Raw genomic sequence first — 19,366 nt, 5'->3', positions numbered from 1 at the left:
CAGGCCTTTATTTGTTTTAGGGCAACAGCAAAATAAATTACAATATTTTCAAAATATTGTCATTATGTTTAAACAACATTCTGCGTGACGCTCCGTGTCCGATTTTTGTAACATTAAGTAATTGATTTTGGCCCCAAATGTGCAACACATTGAACACAAGCAAATGTGTAGTTACACAAGCAAACATGGCGAATGATACAGAAAATGTGAGTCGTGCGATGAGTCTCCTGCGGCAAGCTGCCGACGTACTTACCCAAAATAATGCTTCGAAACCGTTAACGAATTCGATAACTTCTGAAACCAGTAATAATTCATCTGGAGGGATAAATTTTGAACGGACAGTGGCGAATGTAAGAAACCTAAGTAGTTCCTCCAGTCAATCAAGTGGCACTCAAAATGCCTCTCGGAGCACACGAGACCAAAGCCTCGACCAAAGCGAAGCAACGAAAAATTTTCGCCATCTTTTTCAGTGCTCCTTACAAGAGCACAAACCGCGACTCTATTAACAGACCACCAGCAAAAAGGCTATGTAGAAGGAGAGAACAGAAAAGGGCGATAGAGACATGGACCCACGATGTTTTTTGCTTGGGAATGATCGAAGAAAGCGTGGCACCTGCACGTGGAAGGAAGGTTAAGCTTCAAGGCGCTGGTCTGGGAAGAGCAAGGATAAAATTTGATGCGAATGGTGATGCCAATGCATTTAAAGCTAAAATCGAGGAAGTTTTCCCTAATCTTATATCTGGACATGGATTTGATTTGTTAAGGCGCGGTCCTAGTGGAAACAGTTTGGCTGTAATTCGACAGCCAAGTTGTGGGTACACAGTGAAGTACTTAAGAGACACTGTAGGGCTTGGTCAAGCTTTATTGTATGTTCGTCCGCTACAGGTGGACCTTGATGAAACAGAAATTGATGCAGTTGACTCAGACTTAGAAGATGAGGTTAGATATTACAAAACATATTACTTAAGAGGAAAAAACCCTTGACCATTGGTAATATTGTGGGATGATTATTGTTATATTTTTTTAAAGGGTTTTCAGAAGGCACCTATTGTTCAATGCATTAATTGCAATCAGGAGATACCTGTTACCCTGCTAAAAGATCACCAAGAGGAGTGTTTTGTTTGCATCATAGCCATAGGTAAGGTATTTGATTGAATAAATTAGGGAGTATGCATACACATGGACTTTAATCAAGGGTGGCAGGGGTTAGATTTGAAATTGCTTATCACTAATATTATGATTAGAGGGGAAGAGGAGATGTCAGACATAATTAATTAAGACAAAAGCAAATACAGGAATTTAAACATGGCTTAGTTATTTGTTTATTTTTTTAAAAAAACTGCTTAGTTCTTTATTTTTTTGTGACTTTGAAAACCTTGTCAGGTAATATTATTAATATTGTACTTTTAAACTAGTTGGATTTTTTGTGTGGCCAAAATTGATTTGCATCACTACAGGAAAGCAGGCAAAATGATTGAGGTGATAACATATGTGAACCCACAAATTGTAAAATTGGTAAACTATAGTACTGCATGCAGTAATAGTGTGATAAAATTTTCTCAGAACCAAGACTTATGATAAATTAAATATATATGTATGTATAGGTTTGTATATGGAATTCACTGATTCTAAATTGTACTGATGATAATTTCCATTATTAGATTAAGTGCAGATAATGAAATTATACCTATATCAAGTGAGATTGATGTAAAAAAACATTTCACTAATTCAACCCATGATGGAGATGATCAAAACCCTGCAACTAATATCCATCAAAACCAACCTATCCCAAAATTTATTGGAGAAAGCATTCTACCAAGCAGTGATAAAGAAGTTGCAAGTTCAATTTTCATCAGCAAAGAAAATCTATCAAGTAGTCCAATTTATGCCCAAGAAGAAAACCTCATGGCTTCCTGTTCAAGTGATGTTGAAAACCAATCTTGCAGCATGGATACCCTTTCTGAAATGTTTCCTAACATTGACCAAAAAGAACTATATCATACTTTTCAGCAACATAATTTGGACATGGAGGCTACCATCAATGACATACTTGGGTGAAAGGTATGAAATCACTGCTATGTTGTCTACTTACATATAGGTATAGTTACATGCACAGAGTAGGAATAAACAAAAGTGCAGAAATTGTTCTCTTTGCATATATGTTGCATTTGGGTATCTGTCATTACTCTGGCAGTAAAATGCATGTAATGAACAGAGTGGCCAATAAACATGCCCACTGACTTGTCTATCATTCTGACCAGTAGGTGGCATGAAAATTTCCAATTCTGCTCATTTCCAATTCTGTGCATGCATGTATATATTGCAATCATTGCAAGTGCATGGTAAATTACAGCATATAATGATATGCTATAATGCTTGTTAGATGAAATATTATATGGTTAATAATATTAATGATATTACAATCAACTTTCAAATTTTTCTTTTAATGTGACTGTAGGTCGCTAAATTACAGTGCAGTTTTTTTATTATAAATAAAGTAGAACTGACAACCAATAAGAATTAGTATTTCTGCCCTATTTGAAACACAAAGCAGAACTCTCCCACAGTGACAAAGGATATGGGCCTTTGCTTGATGAAACTGGTGGATATATAAACATGAGGGCAAAAAGGGAGGTGTTATTCTCCTCCACAAAGATTACTTGTGCAAAAAGTCTAAACCGATAAAAGGGTTACTCACATATTCACACAGCCACATGAAGTGTCATGGGAACATTCTGCATGGTTTATGTTTTAAAAATGATAAGTATTAATCTTCATTGGTTGTCTGTTGTAGTTTTAAATTAAATTATTAATTATTAGATACCATATATTCTGTTTGTTTTATGAGAACAAATTAATTAACAACACAAAGGTAAATCCCAGGCATTTCATGCAGAAGGACAACAACCCGGTTGTACGTATAATATGAACTTAACTCGATAAAATATAAACTATAATTCAACAAAAAAAAACAACAACTCAATTTCCATGTGCTCGATATAAAAAGACCCCGTGCAAAAGACCCCCGGAGCTAAATCCCCGGGTAAGTATAACGTCTAATTTCATACACACTCCCCCCGATTAAATGACGCATGTCAGTTAATAATGTCAACAATGTTCACAGTACAATGTTTCTGTGATAACAAACAAGGTTCCTTACTGGAACACTTGTATTTTCATCAACGCGAGATCCCTCGACTGGATATACTTTCTGAACGGGCGCTGTAACGTTATTGTTTCTTCTCCTTTGTTCCATATTCGGAGTGCAACTGCTCTAACCTGACCATCGTTTCCTTTGAAAAGTTTCTCGACCTTCCCCAATCTCCATAGATTCCTTGGAGTTTTCTCTTCGTACACGCAAACTATATCTCCTTCTTTGGGATTCGCCTTCGCACTTCTTCTAACTCCTTTGGCACGATGATGTTCTCTGAACTCTAACAAATACTCGCGACTCCATCTGTTCCAGAAATGTTCTAACAATTTCTTCAAATAAGTTGCGCGACGCGACAAACGTCCATTACCCGTAGGAGTGTCAGTCTCCTCTCTCGTGGCATGTGCTTGACTGAGAAGGCGACGACCCATAACTAAATGCGAAGGTGTTAACGGACCTTCACAAACTTCATCACTATACACATACGTCAGTGGACGACTGTTGATAACGCCTTCAATCTCCACTAAGACTGTCTCCAATTCTTCGTACGTCAATCTAGCTCTTCTACAATTTTACTGAGACACCTTTTCACCGATTTCACTAGTCTTTCAAAAAATCCTCCCCACCAAGGGGCTCTCTCTATATTGAATTTCCAACTGATGTTATTTCCGGTTGCGAATTCTGCAAGCTCGTTCGCCTTAAAGGTTTTTCCATTGTCTGAAATAAACATCTTTGGGATACCTCTTCTGGACATGAATCTCTGTAAACAGCGAATAAATGCCTTCGTAGATAGATCTGGAACCAATTCGAGATGCAATGCTCGTGACGAGGCACACGTAAATAGACAGATATACGTCTTAAAAACTGGTGATTTTGCACCTGTTGAGAAGATTGGTTTGGCATAAACGGGACCAGCGAAGTCCACACCGACTCTCGTGAAAGCAAAGTCGTCAGAAACTCGAAAATCTGGTAATGATGGTTGAGGTGGTATCTGATAAGTTCCTCCTTCATATCTCTTGCATGTAGTACATTTTGCAATAATCTTCTTGACACATTGTCTTCCCCTCGCAATCCAATGTTCTGAACGAATTTCGCAAAGTGTTTCTCTTACACCATTGTGCATTACTCTCCTGTGACATTCTTCCACCAACAAGGTAGAAAACCAATGATCATTGGGCAAGAAAACTGGATGTTTAGCAGAAAGTTCAATATTAGCATTGGATAATCTTCCACCACATCTCCATATACCACAATCATCTTTGACCCAGTGATGCTTGAACTTGCTTGAAACTTTTGCTCGTTTGAATCGTTCCTTGTATGTACTTATACCATATATGCTTAGCTTCTGTTATTTCTTCAAGGGAAAGACGACTTAGATTTTGTTCAGTTCCAGCAACCTTTGCCCGAAGGTTTGCGATGAATCTTAGAACATAACTCGTAACTCTTAGCAGTTTACCAAGAGTGCTGTATCGTTCCTTTGGCAAAATGTTCTCTAACGATGATTGCGATTACTTTTCTGTAACATTGTCATTGACACATGACAAGCTGGTTGTACCAGTTGGTTTGAATTTGACTTCTCTCTCACTTTGAATTCGAGCCTCATCGTTAGAAATCATTTCTTCACTATCCTTAGGCCATTCAGAATCATTTCTTACCAAGAAATCTGGTCCATTCCACCATAACTTGCTCTGACTCAGTTCTGAAGGTAACATACCTCTTGAAACAATATCTGCTGGGTTGTTAAGTCCCGGACAGAATCTCCAATCTTTCACAGGCACCAGCTTACGGATTTCTACCACACGATTTTGAACAAATTGCTTGAATTCTTTAGAAGTACCCTTTATCCACGATAAAGCTATCATCGAATCTAGCCAGCAGTAAACTGAGGTTATCTTGATCACGTTCGCAAATGCTAACTGAACTGAATGAATAAGTCTCGCCAAAACCAATGCCGATAAAAGTTCTAGTCGAGGAATGGTTTGCTCTGTCAAGGGTGCTACTCTACTCTTGGATGCAATGATATTCGTGTGAACCTTGTTCTCACGTACAACTCGCAAATACACCACCGTACCATAGGCATATTTTGAACTGTCCCCAAAGCCATGAAGCTCTATGGACTGGATCGATTCCTTGTTTTCAGGAATAACACATCTTGGAATGGTAATTTCTTGACAGTTAGACACATTCGCTCTCCACACTTCCCAGCGAGTACTCAGTTCTAACGACATGTCCCAGTCTAGCTCGGCCTTGCACGCATCCTGGAACAGAACTTTAGAACAACAGGTGAGATTAATCCCATTGGGTCATAAATCTTTGCAGCTGAACTGAGGAGATCACGCTTCGGGATTGGTTGTAACAACTCTGGTTCGCAGTTCACCATTTTGTCGAGGCGAAAAACGAGTGTATCAGTGGAGTTGTTCCATGTTACACCAAGAACTTTCTCATCATCAGGCTGGGAGCCAAGAACTTGTTTGGCATATGACATAGATGTTTCTGTAGAGGTGATTGTATCTTGAGTGCTTGATACTTCATTCTCGGTTTCTCTAATTATTTGTGCTAATTCAGGACAGTTTGTCTTCCATTTTCTCATGTTAAATCCACCTTGATGCATTATCTCCTTTACTCTCGAGTACTGATGTAGCGCTTCTGGTGTGTTGTCTGCTCCTGAATTGAGATCATCTACATAGAGGGATTGTAGCAGGTTTTCTACAATTTTTGGGTCGGTGCTCTGGTGTGTGTTGATGTGTTTCTGTAATGTTGCATTTAAGAGGAAGGGGCTTGACGCGACTCCAAAAACTACACGAGCAAATCGATACACTACTACCTCCGGTTGGTCACTCTTGATGTCATTAACCCACAGAAACCTTAGAAAATCTCTATCTTCTTCGGAAATGCTAATGTTCAAGAAAGCTTTCTCTATATCAGCCACCAATGCGATTCTGTGGAGTCGAAACCGAAGAAGGATGTCAATGACGGACATAGAGACAATCGTTCAATGACGGTCCATTTGATCTTGCGGATGCATCGTATACCACTCTTAGTTTTGTGGTGGACTTTTCGGGTCGCACAACTTCTCTATGTGGCAGGTAATGTACCTTTCCAAGGGGTTTTGGTGTTGACTCTTCAACTCTCTCTATCACTCCGGTCTTCAGTTGGTGATCAATGACTCGATCATACTCTTCCAGCACGTTTGGCTTCGCTTTGAGTCGTCTTAGCTGGGAATTCAATCGGTTTATACTTAGCTTGTAGTTATCAGGTAACAGTTCATTTTCCTCTTTCCATGGCAATTTGACTTCATACCTTTCTCCTTTAAATTCTGTATCTTCAAGGAACTTGTGGTAGACACTTTCTTCTTCACTCTTGATGCCCAGGCTTTCTAATTCCAAAATTTCTTTACTTCGCTCTGTAGATCACTATTTCTGGTTTCAACTTCAGTCTCGACACGAAGAACATGGGTGAATCTAAGGTTAATCGAGGCAGCTCGACTTTCTCTCACGACCGCTGGCCCACTGAGGACCCATCCGAGTCTTGTGTAAGTAGCAACTGGGCTACCTTAGCCGCCTCTTTTCTCAATCTTACTTACAAAGTCCCAGTAGTGGTCTGCACCAATTAACACATCAACCTGTAATTCTTCTTCATCTCTTGCTTCTTCTGCCAATCTGAGTCCCTTCAGATGGGTGTACTCTTGCTTTGCAGAGTTGATGATCTGCCCATTAAGAGGGGCACAGATGGTAGGTACGGCATATGCATTGATACATAAGGATGAATTATCATGACGACTGTTCACAATGCATTCAACCAGAGGGCATTCTTGAATTTGTTCTGATGTACTTCCAAAAGTCTTAATCATCAATGTATTGGATCTAACAGCTTGGAGAGATAACTTTTCTTTGAGGCTTTCTGATATATATGTCCTTTGACTTCCAGGTCAAACATGATACGTGCTTTAATTTGAATTTGTGGGTTTTGTACACTGGATATTCTGGCTGATGCAGTCTGAAGGAGCACCGCTTTCGGTTGATCTTGGCCAATACATGCAATGTTTGCTGTCGAGGGAAGTTTTGGACTTCGGTCATTCTTAGTTCTATCCTTTTCAGGCTTGGTAGACCCTTGTTCTTGGGATGTTCCTGGAAGAGGATATAACTTGGGACAGATACTAGTATGGTGACGTTGACTATATTTGAAACATCGCTTCTCTGATGGGCAATCTCTGATAATATGATTCGACCGTAGACATTGGAAACACCGTCCCTTCTGACGTAAAACAGCTTTCCTTGCTGCAATATCAGTAACCATAGTACATCTCGCCGAGGGATGTTGTTGGCCGCAGTAGGTGCAGGTTACTTTACCTTCATTTCCTGAACCTGAAAATAGGGATGATGCTGTAAATGGTTTGGGTTTTTCATTCCAGGATGGCTTCTTTGAATTATCACTGGCTGATGCTTCCGATACAAAATTGCACTTTTCTCTTGCTTGAAGCTCTTCATTAAACGTAGAAAGTAGATTATCCAGATCCCAAATATCCGATGTTGTTTTTCGTGAAATTATCAAACGAAGCTCGTTCGGTAACTTCGACAACATAATAGGCGCCAACAAACTTCCATATACATCTCCGAATTAACTCCCAGGCTCTTTGGTGATCGAACATTCGACTCAATTGAATCATAACATCATTGACACTCCTCAGACTCTTGACATCCCGTAGACTTGATACACTTGGCAACTTCAATAGTTTATCCATATGTTTGCTTATAATCAGTTGCTTATTTCCGAATCGATCTTGAAGGATCTTTACAGCTTCAATGTAGTTGTCCCCACTCAGCGACAGACCTGATATAGCTTGCAAAGCTGTATTCTCTAGTAGACCAAGAAGATAGTTGAATTTATCAATACTACTCAATACCGTATTTTCATGGACTGCACAATTGAATGATTCCCAAAATTGTTGCCAACACGTTGGATCCCCATTAAATTTCTTTAAATGTAGCTTAGGTAACTTAACTTGACTTAGATAAGGTTGATTGACACTTGTATCCGGAGTAGCAACGCCACTTGTGCTGGGTTCACTTACTTGTTGTGTAGAAACTAGAACACTTTCGATTTGAAAAATACACTCTTTAATATTACGTTTAAAATCGCCGCTATCCTCGATTTCCTTCTCAATATCGTCGTCCTTCGTTCCCTGGAGAATATCTTCGTCTAATTTTGGGATTAATTCCAACTTCTCATGCAAAACATCTTGATATGAACGAAGAACACTGACTTGATTTTCATCGAAGCTTTCAATAACTTGCTTTGCCTTTGCCTTGGCAATAGTTTTCGTCGTATGCGCTCGATGACCCGCTCGTATTTTCCTTATTGTTGTCAAATTTGCTTCAGCCATGATGTAAAAACATTGAATTTCTAAATTCTTTTTGAAAATAATCCGGCTCGAAGGACCATGTACGGAAAATCTGTATAATATGAACTAAACTCGATAAAATATAAACTATAATTCAACAAAAAAAAACAACAACTCAATTTCCATGTGCTCGATATAAAAAGACCCCGTCTTGTGATTTTGTATTGGAGTTACATGGTTTGTTTTCGTTTTTCAAATGAAATTCAACTTACCTTTTGATCATTTTTTCAAAATAGAACGAGTTGTAAGCAATTTAGTTCCTCCGATCGTCCGATTAAAAGAGATTTTGGTTGCTCCGCTGATAGCATTCCATTTAGTTTTTCTCCATAGTTATTTTAACGTAACGACGAAACCGTAAGCATTTGCGTGATTTTGGCGTTACCATGGCAACAACGTTTTGTTATAACGCGCGAAAAGTTTGAACTTTTGTTGACGACCAACCGGGAGTTTACTTTATGTAAGTTTTTCGCATATTTAATTTATTTTAATAGATATAGAGAGTGTATAATTCGATCAATTTCATCATTGTATGATTTTTTCGGAGATTTGCCGGATTTTTTTGTGGTTTTTTGCGAGTTTTGAGGTTCAATTTTTTTTTTGCGGATTTGTTTTTTTTTTGTGATATTCATTTGAGCACAGCCACAATTGTACACTAAAACTCAATATATAGACTGAAATTTGGTTTTATTACATTAAAATAGTATTGGTAATAAATACGTTATAATATTATAAAGATAGATACAAATATATAGGCGTATTAATACAATTTTTAGAGCGGTTTGAGTGTTTCCTATTATGTACACTTTTTGCTTTCATTTGTAATTCCTTCTTAATATATCAAATCTCTTTCTATTCACTATGCATAAACGGGCGTGTCGTTCCAAGATCCGCCGGTGGATTAGAAACACGCCTCCCAGTCGTGCTTGGAACCTGAAGACATCACGACTCTGTTTTTTTAAAAACAGTTTAGGGCAAGACCATACAGTAGCTTTACCTTGCAAATACTGTTGGACTTGGTTTACTTCCTAAAGCACCCGGGTTTTGCATTTTCTTCCAAATTTCCTTTCTTTTCTCATACCTGTAGTTAATTTAAACATAATTTACCCTATGTAGATTAATTGACCATTGCAATGAACACGAACAATTTTCTGCATCTTTATCTTACCTCATTCAAGAATGTCAACAGATCCGATATCGTATCCATAAGAAACAACCTTTTTAACCTTTTTAATGGTGACATTTTTTACCCGCTCGAATTATGGCCATCTCAATATCAATTTTTATTTTGGAAGAAACCTCTTACCGACACAGATACTTTTAAACTTTTTTATTCCTTATTGGTAATGGCGCATCACCTAATTACACAGCAGAATGGATTTTAAGTTCAACTTCATGGTCAACTAAAAGAACGGCAGAAAAGAGAGCCAGACAACTTGATTTTATTTTTAATAATATAGATAATCACAGACATAGATGGTTTTATTTTGATATACATTGGGGAACTTGGTATTTTATGAATGGTTTACAAAGACAAATTAATCTCTAAGTTTTTGCACTCACCATTTATTTCCATATTTTCAATATTATTCTGTTTAAATTTCTTCTAAAAAGAAAATAATATTACACATCAATTAAATTTTATTGTTTCTATACGGTATAGCTGGGTGATTCTATATGGTTCAGTATGATGATTGCATATATATGTTTTTTAAGAACGAGGCAGAAGTGTGTTGCATTTTTTGCAGAAGTCGCTCCCTCATTTACATGACTATTCTGACTAATACTAATACAACTACACCTACATGACATACAACTGACTTTACTTTACCACTTTTGTGGATAGAAACCCTATATATGGCATAGGGATTCTTAGAACTAGTAATTATTGCCACATAGATTGCTAGTGATCTACTGATTTTTTGTATATTCATTATACAAATTAAATATAAAAACATGTAATGCATCTTCAGTAGAGATGCATATTTTTTGGTTCTAGTCAAATCTATGTATGGTTTTACTATGTTCAAACTGACAGACTTTATTTTTTATTTTTATTTTATTTTCTCAATTTTTCATATGATCCATATAGATTTCCCTAATGGCTAGAAGAAACAGCACTATTCGAAAAATTTTGAAACGGAAACGTTTGAATAACCCAGATATTTTAACGCAACCCACCTACAATAAGGATAATCCATCTTTGAAGGCTACATCTGCTAAAGAAAATAGAAAGAAACGGAAAAGAATTAAGTACAAACAAAAATTAAAACAAAATAAGCATAAGAAAACCAACCCCCCTAAACCTACTTATTATTCAAAGAAAACTTGGATCAGAGGTATGAAATCGCATAAAAACCTGACACCATTACAAAAGAGAAATTTACTCAAAATTCATAACTTGGAAAAAATTTTAGAATCGAACTATACATGCCTGTACCACCTTCAACTATCCATAGATCAAGTCATTTATAAAAATGCCGATGCTAATATGTCCACTACTAATTCCACCAAATCCGAACAAATTCCTCCTGAAGAGACACTAGAATATATAAACAATATTCAATTAGACATAGCAATGTTAGAAAAAAGAATAGATCAAATGAAAAACGAAGTGATACAGACCGAGAAAGACAAAATCAAAGATGTAAAAGAAAAGGCACCCCTCAAAAGATCAATCACGCAACGCGCTTTCATAAAATTCATAAATCTTTATCTACATTCAATGGTTTCATACAAAACAGGTCAATTATTACTAAGAATGGTTTAGCATCAAAGCTTAAAAATAAAGTTAATGATGAAAGGAAAACCTTTACCGTCAAAGAAAAAATGAAAACATTACATACGAACAAAATTCATAATTTCACTGATATCACCTTACCTTTGGGCGTTACCAGCATCCTTAACAAAGGCACCAATTTCATACCAACCTCTACTAACCTTAATCCTGCATCACTTAAAGATTCCACCTATAAAGAAGTTAAAAATGCCCTCAACAATATTATCTTAAAACAACCTACAGATTATAACACTGTCCATAAAAGGAAGAAATCAACTGGTAAAAAGAAAAGTCACAATATCAACAACATCGATACCAATCCTTTCTCCCTCTTAGATCAACAGCAAGGAAGACCTAATTTCAATCAATACCTTATAGATTATGTACATCAAACGCTTAACTACACTAAAGAATACCTTGACGACACAAATTTCTCTAAGTTATCTCAACTGAATATGCTTAACATAGATCAACATACCTCACTGCAACTGTATGATATACAATGCAATCAAGACATAGTCATCACACAATCGGATAAAAATATGGGTTGGGCTCTTCTACCAATATCCTGGTACATCAATGAATACGCAAGACACCTGAAAGATGCTAACATTTACAAGATTATTGAAGATTTTAATCTGGATTTACACACCACAGAATGCAACGCAATACTTGGAAAATTAAAATCTCGTTTCAACAATCTAGTCTCGGATGATGACAAAGCTCTACTCAACCCTCTTTCCTCTACAAATATTCAATTACCTTACATGAAACTGCTCCCTAAAGTACATAAACTCTCTTCTATTGCCTCTTCTTCTAACTTATCCTCTCTTACTGGTAGACCTATAATCACCGCACACTCTTGGTCCACCTCAAATATCTCTAAATTGTTAGGCCTACATTTGGATAGCATCATTTTGAAATTTAAAGATCTCTTTGTTTCTAAACACATTCACTTTCCACTTATTTACAACTCCTTAGAGCTTGTTGAAATCCTATGTCAACATCCCATTTATAATATCAATAATTATAAATTGATATCCTTTGATTTCTCTTCTCTCTACACCAATATATCTTTTCAAGATACTATAAATGCTATTGTTAATAGTTGTAAATTACTTAAATTATCTACTTTTTACAGAGATTTCCTACTTAATATCAACCAATTTCTAAATGATAGAAACTTTTTTACTGTAGGAGGTCACATTTTTAAGCAAATTCATGGGATCGCAATGGGTAGTTACCATAGTAGACAAATGGCAGATCTAGTACTACTGTTATCTGAATTCAATTTTTTCTTATCAACATGCACTAATGGCTTACATATATTTGCACGATACATAGATGACGGTTTCATGTTAACCAATCACACTGATGCAAACCTCTTAATTAATTCTCTTATCACTCACTATCCTCGTCAAATTCCAATTTCTTTCAATTGCAACTCTTATTCTACTTACTATTTAGATCTTACAATTTCAATCAATTATCATACAATCCTTTTCAATCTCATCCATTATCAGATCTATCAAAAACCTAATCATAAATATATGTATCCACACTATACATCCAATCATCCTAGTCATATTTTCAAAGGGCTTGTTACCACAGAAACAATCCGATACAGCAGATTATCCGCCACCATCGACGACTACAACTTTATGTTAAACCTATTCACATTCCGACTCACCTCTCTTGGCTACCCTTTGGAACTCATCAAACGAAATACCTTCCCTTTTATGACTTTGAACAAGCATATGCAGAAGAAGACCAATCAACTACAAAAAAAGAAAACACCGGCAATCCATTATAATATAAGATTTAATAAGCATGCTAGAACAGACAAGATTGTACAACACATCCTACATAAATACCACAATAAACATATCCCTAGTCTCAAGAAAACCTATTGTAATGCTAAAAAATTGAACTCACTTTTGTTAACCAACAAAAAATTACATGGTAAATTAATTAATTCTCAATGTTTATAGATTTGCATATACAAAGAACGAGTTATTATATGCATATTTCAATATGATCAACCACACCTTATTAAGATACATAGTTTAATCAAGATTGACTTTTAGAACAAAATACTACTATACATAGTCCAAAATCTTTAATTTTATTATACATTTTCAAGTATTTTATATACCTTTTGAATATACTTAAAATAATCGAAGTTGATCACTGTTAATTGACCTATAAAATATAATTCGAAGGATGATTGTTATAAAACTGATTTTGCATTGGAGTTACATGGTTTGTTTTCGTTTTTCAAATGAAATTCAACTTACCTTTTGATCATTTTTTCAAAATAGAACGAGTTGTAAGCAATTTAGTTCCTCCGATCGTCCGATTAAAAGAGATTTTGGTTACTCCGCTGATAGCATTCCATTTAGTTTTTCTCCATTGTTATTTTAACGTAACGACGAAACCGTAGGCGTTTGCGTGATTTTGACGTTACCATGGCAACAACGTTTTGTTATAACGCGCGAAAAGTTTGAACTTTTGTTGACGACCAACCGGGAGTTTACTTTATGTAAGTTTTTTTCATGTTTTTCACATATTTAATTTATTTTAATAGATATAGAGAGTGTATAATTCGATCAATTTCATCATTGTATGATTTTTTCGGAGATTTGCCGGATTTTTTTGTGGTTTTTTGCGAGTTTTGAGGTTCAATTTTTTTGCGGATTTGTTTTTTTTGTGATATTCATTTGAGCACAGCCACAATTGTACACTAAAACTCAATATATAGACTGAAATTTGGTTTTATTACATTAAAATAGTATTGGTGATAAATACGTTATAATATTATAAAGATAGATATAAATATATAGGCGTTTTAATACAATTTTTAGAGCGGTTTGAGTGTTTCCTATTATGTACACTATTTGTAATTCTTTCTTAATATATCAAATCTCTTTCTATTCACTATGCATAAACGGGCGTGTCGTTCCAAGATCCGCCGGTGGATTAGAAACACGCCTCCCAGTCGTGCTTGGAACCTGAAGACATCACGACTCTGTTTTTTTTAAAAACAGTTTAGGGCAAGACCATACAGTAGCTTTACCTTGCAAATACTGTTGGACTTGGTTTACTTCCTAAAGCACCCGGGTTTTGCATTTTCTTCCAAATTTCCTTTCTTTTCTCATACCTGTAGTTAATTTAAACATAATTTACCCTATGTAGATTAATTGACCATTGCAATGAACACGAACAATTTTCTGCATCTTTATCTTACCTCATTCAAGAATGTCAACAGATCCGATATCGTATCCATAAGAAACAACCTTTTTAACCTTTTTAATGGTGACATTTTTTACCCGCTCGAATTATGGCCATCTCAATATCAATTTTTATTTTGGAAGAAACCTCTTACCGACACAGATACTTTTAAACTTTTTTTATTCCTTATTGGTAATGGCGCATCACCTAATTACACAGCAGAATGGATTTTAAGTTCAACTTCATGGTCAACTAAAAGAACGGCAGAAAAGAGAGCCAGACAACTTGATTTTATTTTTAATAATATAGATAATCACAGACATAGATGGTTTTATTTTGATATACATTGGGGAACTTGGTATTTTATGAATGGTTTACAAAGACAAATTAATCTCTAAGTTTTTGCACTCACCATTTATTTCCATATTTTCAATATTATTCTGTTTAAATTTCTTCTAAAAAGAAAATAATATTACACATCAATTAAATTTTATTGTTTCTATACGGTATAGCTGGGTGATTCTATATGGTTCAGTATGATGATTGCATATATATGTTTTTTAAGAACGAGGCAGAAGTGTGCTGCATTTTTTGCAGAAGTCGCTCCCTCATTTACATGACTATTCTGACTAATACTAATACAACTACACCTACATGACATACAACTGACTTTACTTTACCACTTTTGTGGATAGAAACCCTATATATGGCATAGGGATTCTTAGAACTAGTAATTATTGCCACATAGATTGCTAGTGATCTACTGATTTTTTGTATATTCATTATACAAATTAAATATAATAACAGTGGCATCATGTGAGCGCACACATAGCAAAGTAAAAATTATAAACAATTATTTGCGAGCTGCCATGTTACCTGAGAGACTTGAGGATCTAGTCCAGATAAGCTGTGAACGAGATGTGGCAGCAAATATAGAACTCAGCAAATTAGTGGAAATATTTAAGCTGGCAAAGCCTCGAAAGCTTCCACTGTAGACATGGATACGACTATGCACTTAAACTCTGTTCTTTAAATTGTTTATGTAGATCATATCTTATTTACTTACATATAACGTGAATTCAATGCAGTTTTAAAAGTTTTGTGAAAGTTTTAACTCATTCTTGACTCTTTGTAGAAAGCTGGTCATCTTATTTTTAGGCTTAAGTGGCATAGGTTTTCAGAAAAAAAGACTTCCCAAAACGCAGGAAAACGCATTTAAGAGACTCTAGATTTCAAAATTTTCCGGGGGAGCATGCCCCCGGGCCTCCCTAGTTTTCTCCCGCCTTCGGCGGTCGAAAAGTCCCCCCCACGCTAATAATTTTTTCCCCACCAGGTTTGAAAGTGTTAACAGAAGCTGCAACATCTCACCAGAAACACCCAGACTCACCCTCAATTAAGCGATTCCTAACTTGGTCAATTATGTCCATTTTTCGTACATGAGCTAATGTTGTGAATTTGGTTGGCAATGAGTTTAAATCAATTAATTAATTAATTATAATAACTTGTAGGTACACCACGTAAGTATTAAATACTGCAAAGCTTTCGGTCCGTTAACCCGGACCTTCATCAGTGCACTGATGAAGGTCCGGGTTAACGGACCGAAAGCTTTGCAGTATTTAATACTTACGTGGTGTACCTACAAGTTATTATAATTACTAAAGTCGCCATGCAATCATACAAGAAAATTATTGAGTTTAAATCACTTGAAGAAACAAATAAGACAAATCTTAATGTGTCTAGAGAGTATTTCCTAGCCTCTAAACTCTGGCAATATGGATTTGCTTTAATGCAGGAAGAAGCATGTCATCCAAGGCGGTTTATTTGGTTGGCTACCCCACTTTGTTCCATGACTGGCATGTTGGCTTGATTAACCTACCTTGAAACCTCTGCTGTAGTAGGCATCAACATCTCAACATAACTACTGCAAAACAAAATACAAGCTAGCTGGCTATGTGACCAAAGGCTAATGATCTGAACCGGTACTTTTAGTGTCAAAATCCATCCTCCCCCAAAGTAAAGATGGTTGAGGATGACTAAATCAGTTTGCTTGTGGTTAACAGAATTATTGCCAGGGTACTGTTGTATGCAATTATAACAATCTATTTACTTGCACAAAAATCAAACCTTGAGGTTGCATCAAATTCTAAAACCTCAGTATTCACTTCTTGACAAAACAGCAAATTTCGTTCCTCAACACTTTTTATGTCCTGGGAAGAAAATAATTGAAAGGCAAATATTACACACATGATTACTGATGTTACTGGTATTACACAAGTTGAACACTGAAATTGTGAACCCACATTGATTCCAAAATATTCAACTTCAGTCCATGGTTCTTCCGACATCTGTTTCTCAAGATGTTTATAGGATGACAGCCTCTGAGCTTTGGCTTGTTCAGTTTCCTTCTTAGCAAACCTAACCTAGAATTTAGAGTAACTTGATGATTGTATGGAACTGCAAGTTTACTGTATTTTTTAGACTTAAATAGAATCTTAAAGTTTTCCTACCAATAAAGCAGTGGCCTTTTCCTCATCTTCATATTGTGAATCACCTGAAAAATATAGATTCTGCATGTTAGCTGTCCAATTTCCTATTTTGAAGCTGGGTGCAAGACAAAGGTAGAGAAGGGATTTCAACAGAGAGCCTAAGCCAAGCTTACTCATGTACAAACCTTCATCCTGGTTAGTTGGCTTTTTCTCCTGATTACGATCCAAATATTCAAAACTGGGCCTCAATTGAACAACCCCCTTGAGAGGTGTTAAATGAATTTCCCCTGAAAGATACAAAAGTATTTCACTGTAAACATGAATGTTTATTATTATTACAATATAATGTAGGTTGTCACAGTAATTAGTTGAAAGCAATTGTTGTTTCAAGTTATTTTTACCATCTCTCAGCAGACCGACTGCATACTGTGATGTTGAAACTGTTCCTTGGGAAGAGAGCAAGACTTGCTTGTCCATTCTGTCACTGTTTTAGAAAAGATCATTACTACAACATTAATTACTAGAATGCTAGATTCACAGTGGCAGTCAATAAAATTATAAAATATATACATGAGAATGTTTTGTTTTTCTATGCCAAAAATGACCTTCTGAAGAATTTTTTATCATCTGATGCAGCATGGTCAGCTTCCCAGGCAAATTGTTCCCCTTTAGATTGGCAGTAGCTGGGACCAGATGTGTTTAATGACATTTCCAGCATTACCTAGAAAAATTAAATTTTTTAACAATTAAACAATTAATTAAGCCAGTATTTATGAAATATCTGAAAATCACCTTTTGTTGTTTTGGTTTTACTCTTGATGATAAACATGCTGTCTTGTCGTAGCTCACTGCAGCTGGACGGCTTAGATACTACACAAACATATTCATTGAAAACATTTTACAATTTGTCAATTTGATTATTCAAAACCATAAAACACACACACAAAATCATGGATCAAAACCTGCCTGGAAAAGGTAAAGATTTTCAGCCAGATTTTTGGCTAAATAGACATCAATCTATTACAAAATGAAAAATATTTTGCGCACATACTATAAAACCGGATAGGACATACACAGACGCCGGAACAGGGGGGGGCAGCAGGGGTAACTGCCCCCCTTGCCTTTCACCAGAAGGGGCAAGGGGGACAAAATGCCCTTTCATTTTAAAAGATTAATTCTAAAATTAAACGAGACTTACCTGTAAGTTGAAGTTTGATTGGAATTCTACAAGTCATCAGTCAGGAACGAAGGAGTCACATGAGAAGCGCCTGCGTGCTTCGCTGATCAGTTTTTAACGTAACGGTTGCAGGAACAAAACGAACGAAGAGTCACGGGAGGGAAGGGAGTTTTACCATAAAAACATGTGGGCATGTGACTCCTTCGTTCCTGACTGATGACTTGTAGAATTCCAATCAAACTTCAACTTACAGCACAGGCAGCCCGGTCACTGCTGTTACGTCATGCTATTATATATGTATATAATTACAATAAGGCTGGCAACTCTCTCGCAAAAAATATAATACATACATTAATACCATCGCTTAAAACAACAATACTACGATAGTTTCTTAAAAAAAAACTACATACAAAACACCTTGGATATATTGACTATATTTATATGTCGTTTTTAGAGTTGAAAAAAACTCTAAAATGCTCAAATTTTGCGAATTAAAAGTGTATTTTCGTTGAAATTTTCCGAAACAGAGGCGGGATATAGTTTACTCGACAAACGTCATCATCGGAGAATTCGTCGGCAAATTTCTGATTGGCTGTGGCAAGTTCGGAAACTTACGAAGGTCAACCCAATGGAGAAGAAAGATCTTCGTTTTTTTCCGAACTTGCCACAGCCAATCAGAAATTTGCCGACGAATTCTCCGATGATGACGTTTGTCGAGTAAACTATATCCCGCCTCTGTTTCGGAAAATTTCAACGAAAATACACTTTTAATTCGCAAAATTTGAGCATTTTAGAGTTTTTTTCAACTCTAAAAACGACATATAAATATAGTCAATATATCCAAGGTGTTTTGTATGTAGTTTTTTTTTAAGAAACTATCGTAGTATTGTTGTTTTAAGCGATGGTATTAATGTATGTATTATATTTTTTGCGAGAGAGTTGCCAGCCTTATTGTAATTATATACATATATAATAGCATGACGTAACAGCAGTGACCGGGCTGCCTGTGCTTACAGGTAAGTCTCGTTTAACTTTAGAATTCTACTACGTCATCAGTCACGTCACTACGGAGTCACATGAGATTTCAAAGTCCTGCGACCGTTAAAAGCTAATCCGACACATGAGGAAATTGGAAATAAAATGT

At 36.1% G+C, this 19,366-nt stretch overlaps 2 protein-coding genes and 2 long non-coding RNA genes across 4 annotated transcripts; 1 reads left to right on the top strand and 3 right to left on the bottom strand.

Annotated features, from left to right (window-relative positions):
* The first annotated feature begins 72 nt into the window (after positions 1–72).
* On the top strand, positions 73–2,925 carry LOC114541478. Its single transcript, XM_028561397.1, has 3 exons — positions 73–939; positions 1,030–1,138; positions 1,662–2,925. Exons 1-3 carry the CDS (start codon positions 397–399, stop codon positions 1,664–1,666), a joined length of 657 nt encoding a protein of 218 aa, XP_028417198.1. The 5' UTR covers positions 73–396; the 3' UTR covers positions 1,667–2,925.
* A 7,101-nt stretch (positions 2,926–10,026) lies between these two features.
* LOC114541485 lies at positions 10,027–10,917 on the bottom strand. Its single transcript, XR_003689286.1, has 3 exons — positions 10,860–10,917; positions 10,731–10,768; positions 10,027–10,155 (listed from the first exon to the last, which is right to left on the bottom strand). It is a non-coding gene; the product is annotated as an uncharacterized LOC114541485 (long non-coding RNA).
* A 339-nt stretch (positions 10,918–11,256) lies between these two features.
* Positions 11,257–12,297, bottom strand: LOC114541483. Its single transcript, XR_003689284.1, has 2 exons — positions 11,807–12,297; positions 11,257–11,518 (listed from the first exon to the last, which is right to left on the bottom strand). It is a non-coding gene; the product is annotated as an uncharacterized LOC114541483 (long non-coding RNA).
* Positions 12,298–14,885: 2,588 nt separating this feature from the next.
* LOC114541479 (DNA-directed RNA polymerase III subunit RPC5-like) lies at positions 14,886–17,881 on the bottom strand. The gene is made up of 9 exons (XM_028561398.1): positions 17,838–17,881; positions 17,651–17,766; positions 17,447–17,529; positions 17,231–17,332; positions 17,067–17,110; positions 16,860–16,979; positions 16,684–16,766; positions 16,436–16,480; positions 14,886–15,014 (listed from the first exon to the last, which is right to left on the bottom strand). Exons 2-9 carry the CDS (start codon positions 17,761–17,763, stop codon positions 14,975–14,977), a joined length of 630 nt encoding a protein of 209 aa, XP_028417199.1. The 5' UTR covers positions 17,764–17,766; positions 17,838–17,881; the 3' UTR covers positions 14,886–14,974.
* Between the last annotated feature and the right edge of the window lie 1,485 nt (positions 17,882–19,366).

This window comes from Dendronephthya gigantea, unplaced genomic scaffold, assembly GCF_004324835.1.
Source record: "Dendronephthya gigantea isolate DGI-Jeju-01 unplaced genomic scaffold, DenGig_1.0 000294F, whole genome shotgun sequence".
In the NCBI taxonomy this organism is placed as follows: Eukaryota; Metazoa; Cnidaria; class Anthozoa; order Malacalcyonacea; family Nephtheidae; genus Dendronephthya; species Dendronephthya gigantea.
This window is presented reverse-complemented; position numbering and strand designations above follow the sequence as displayed.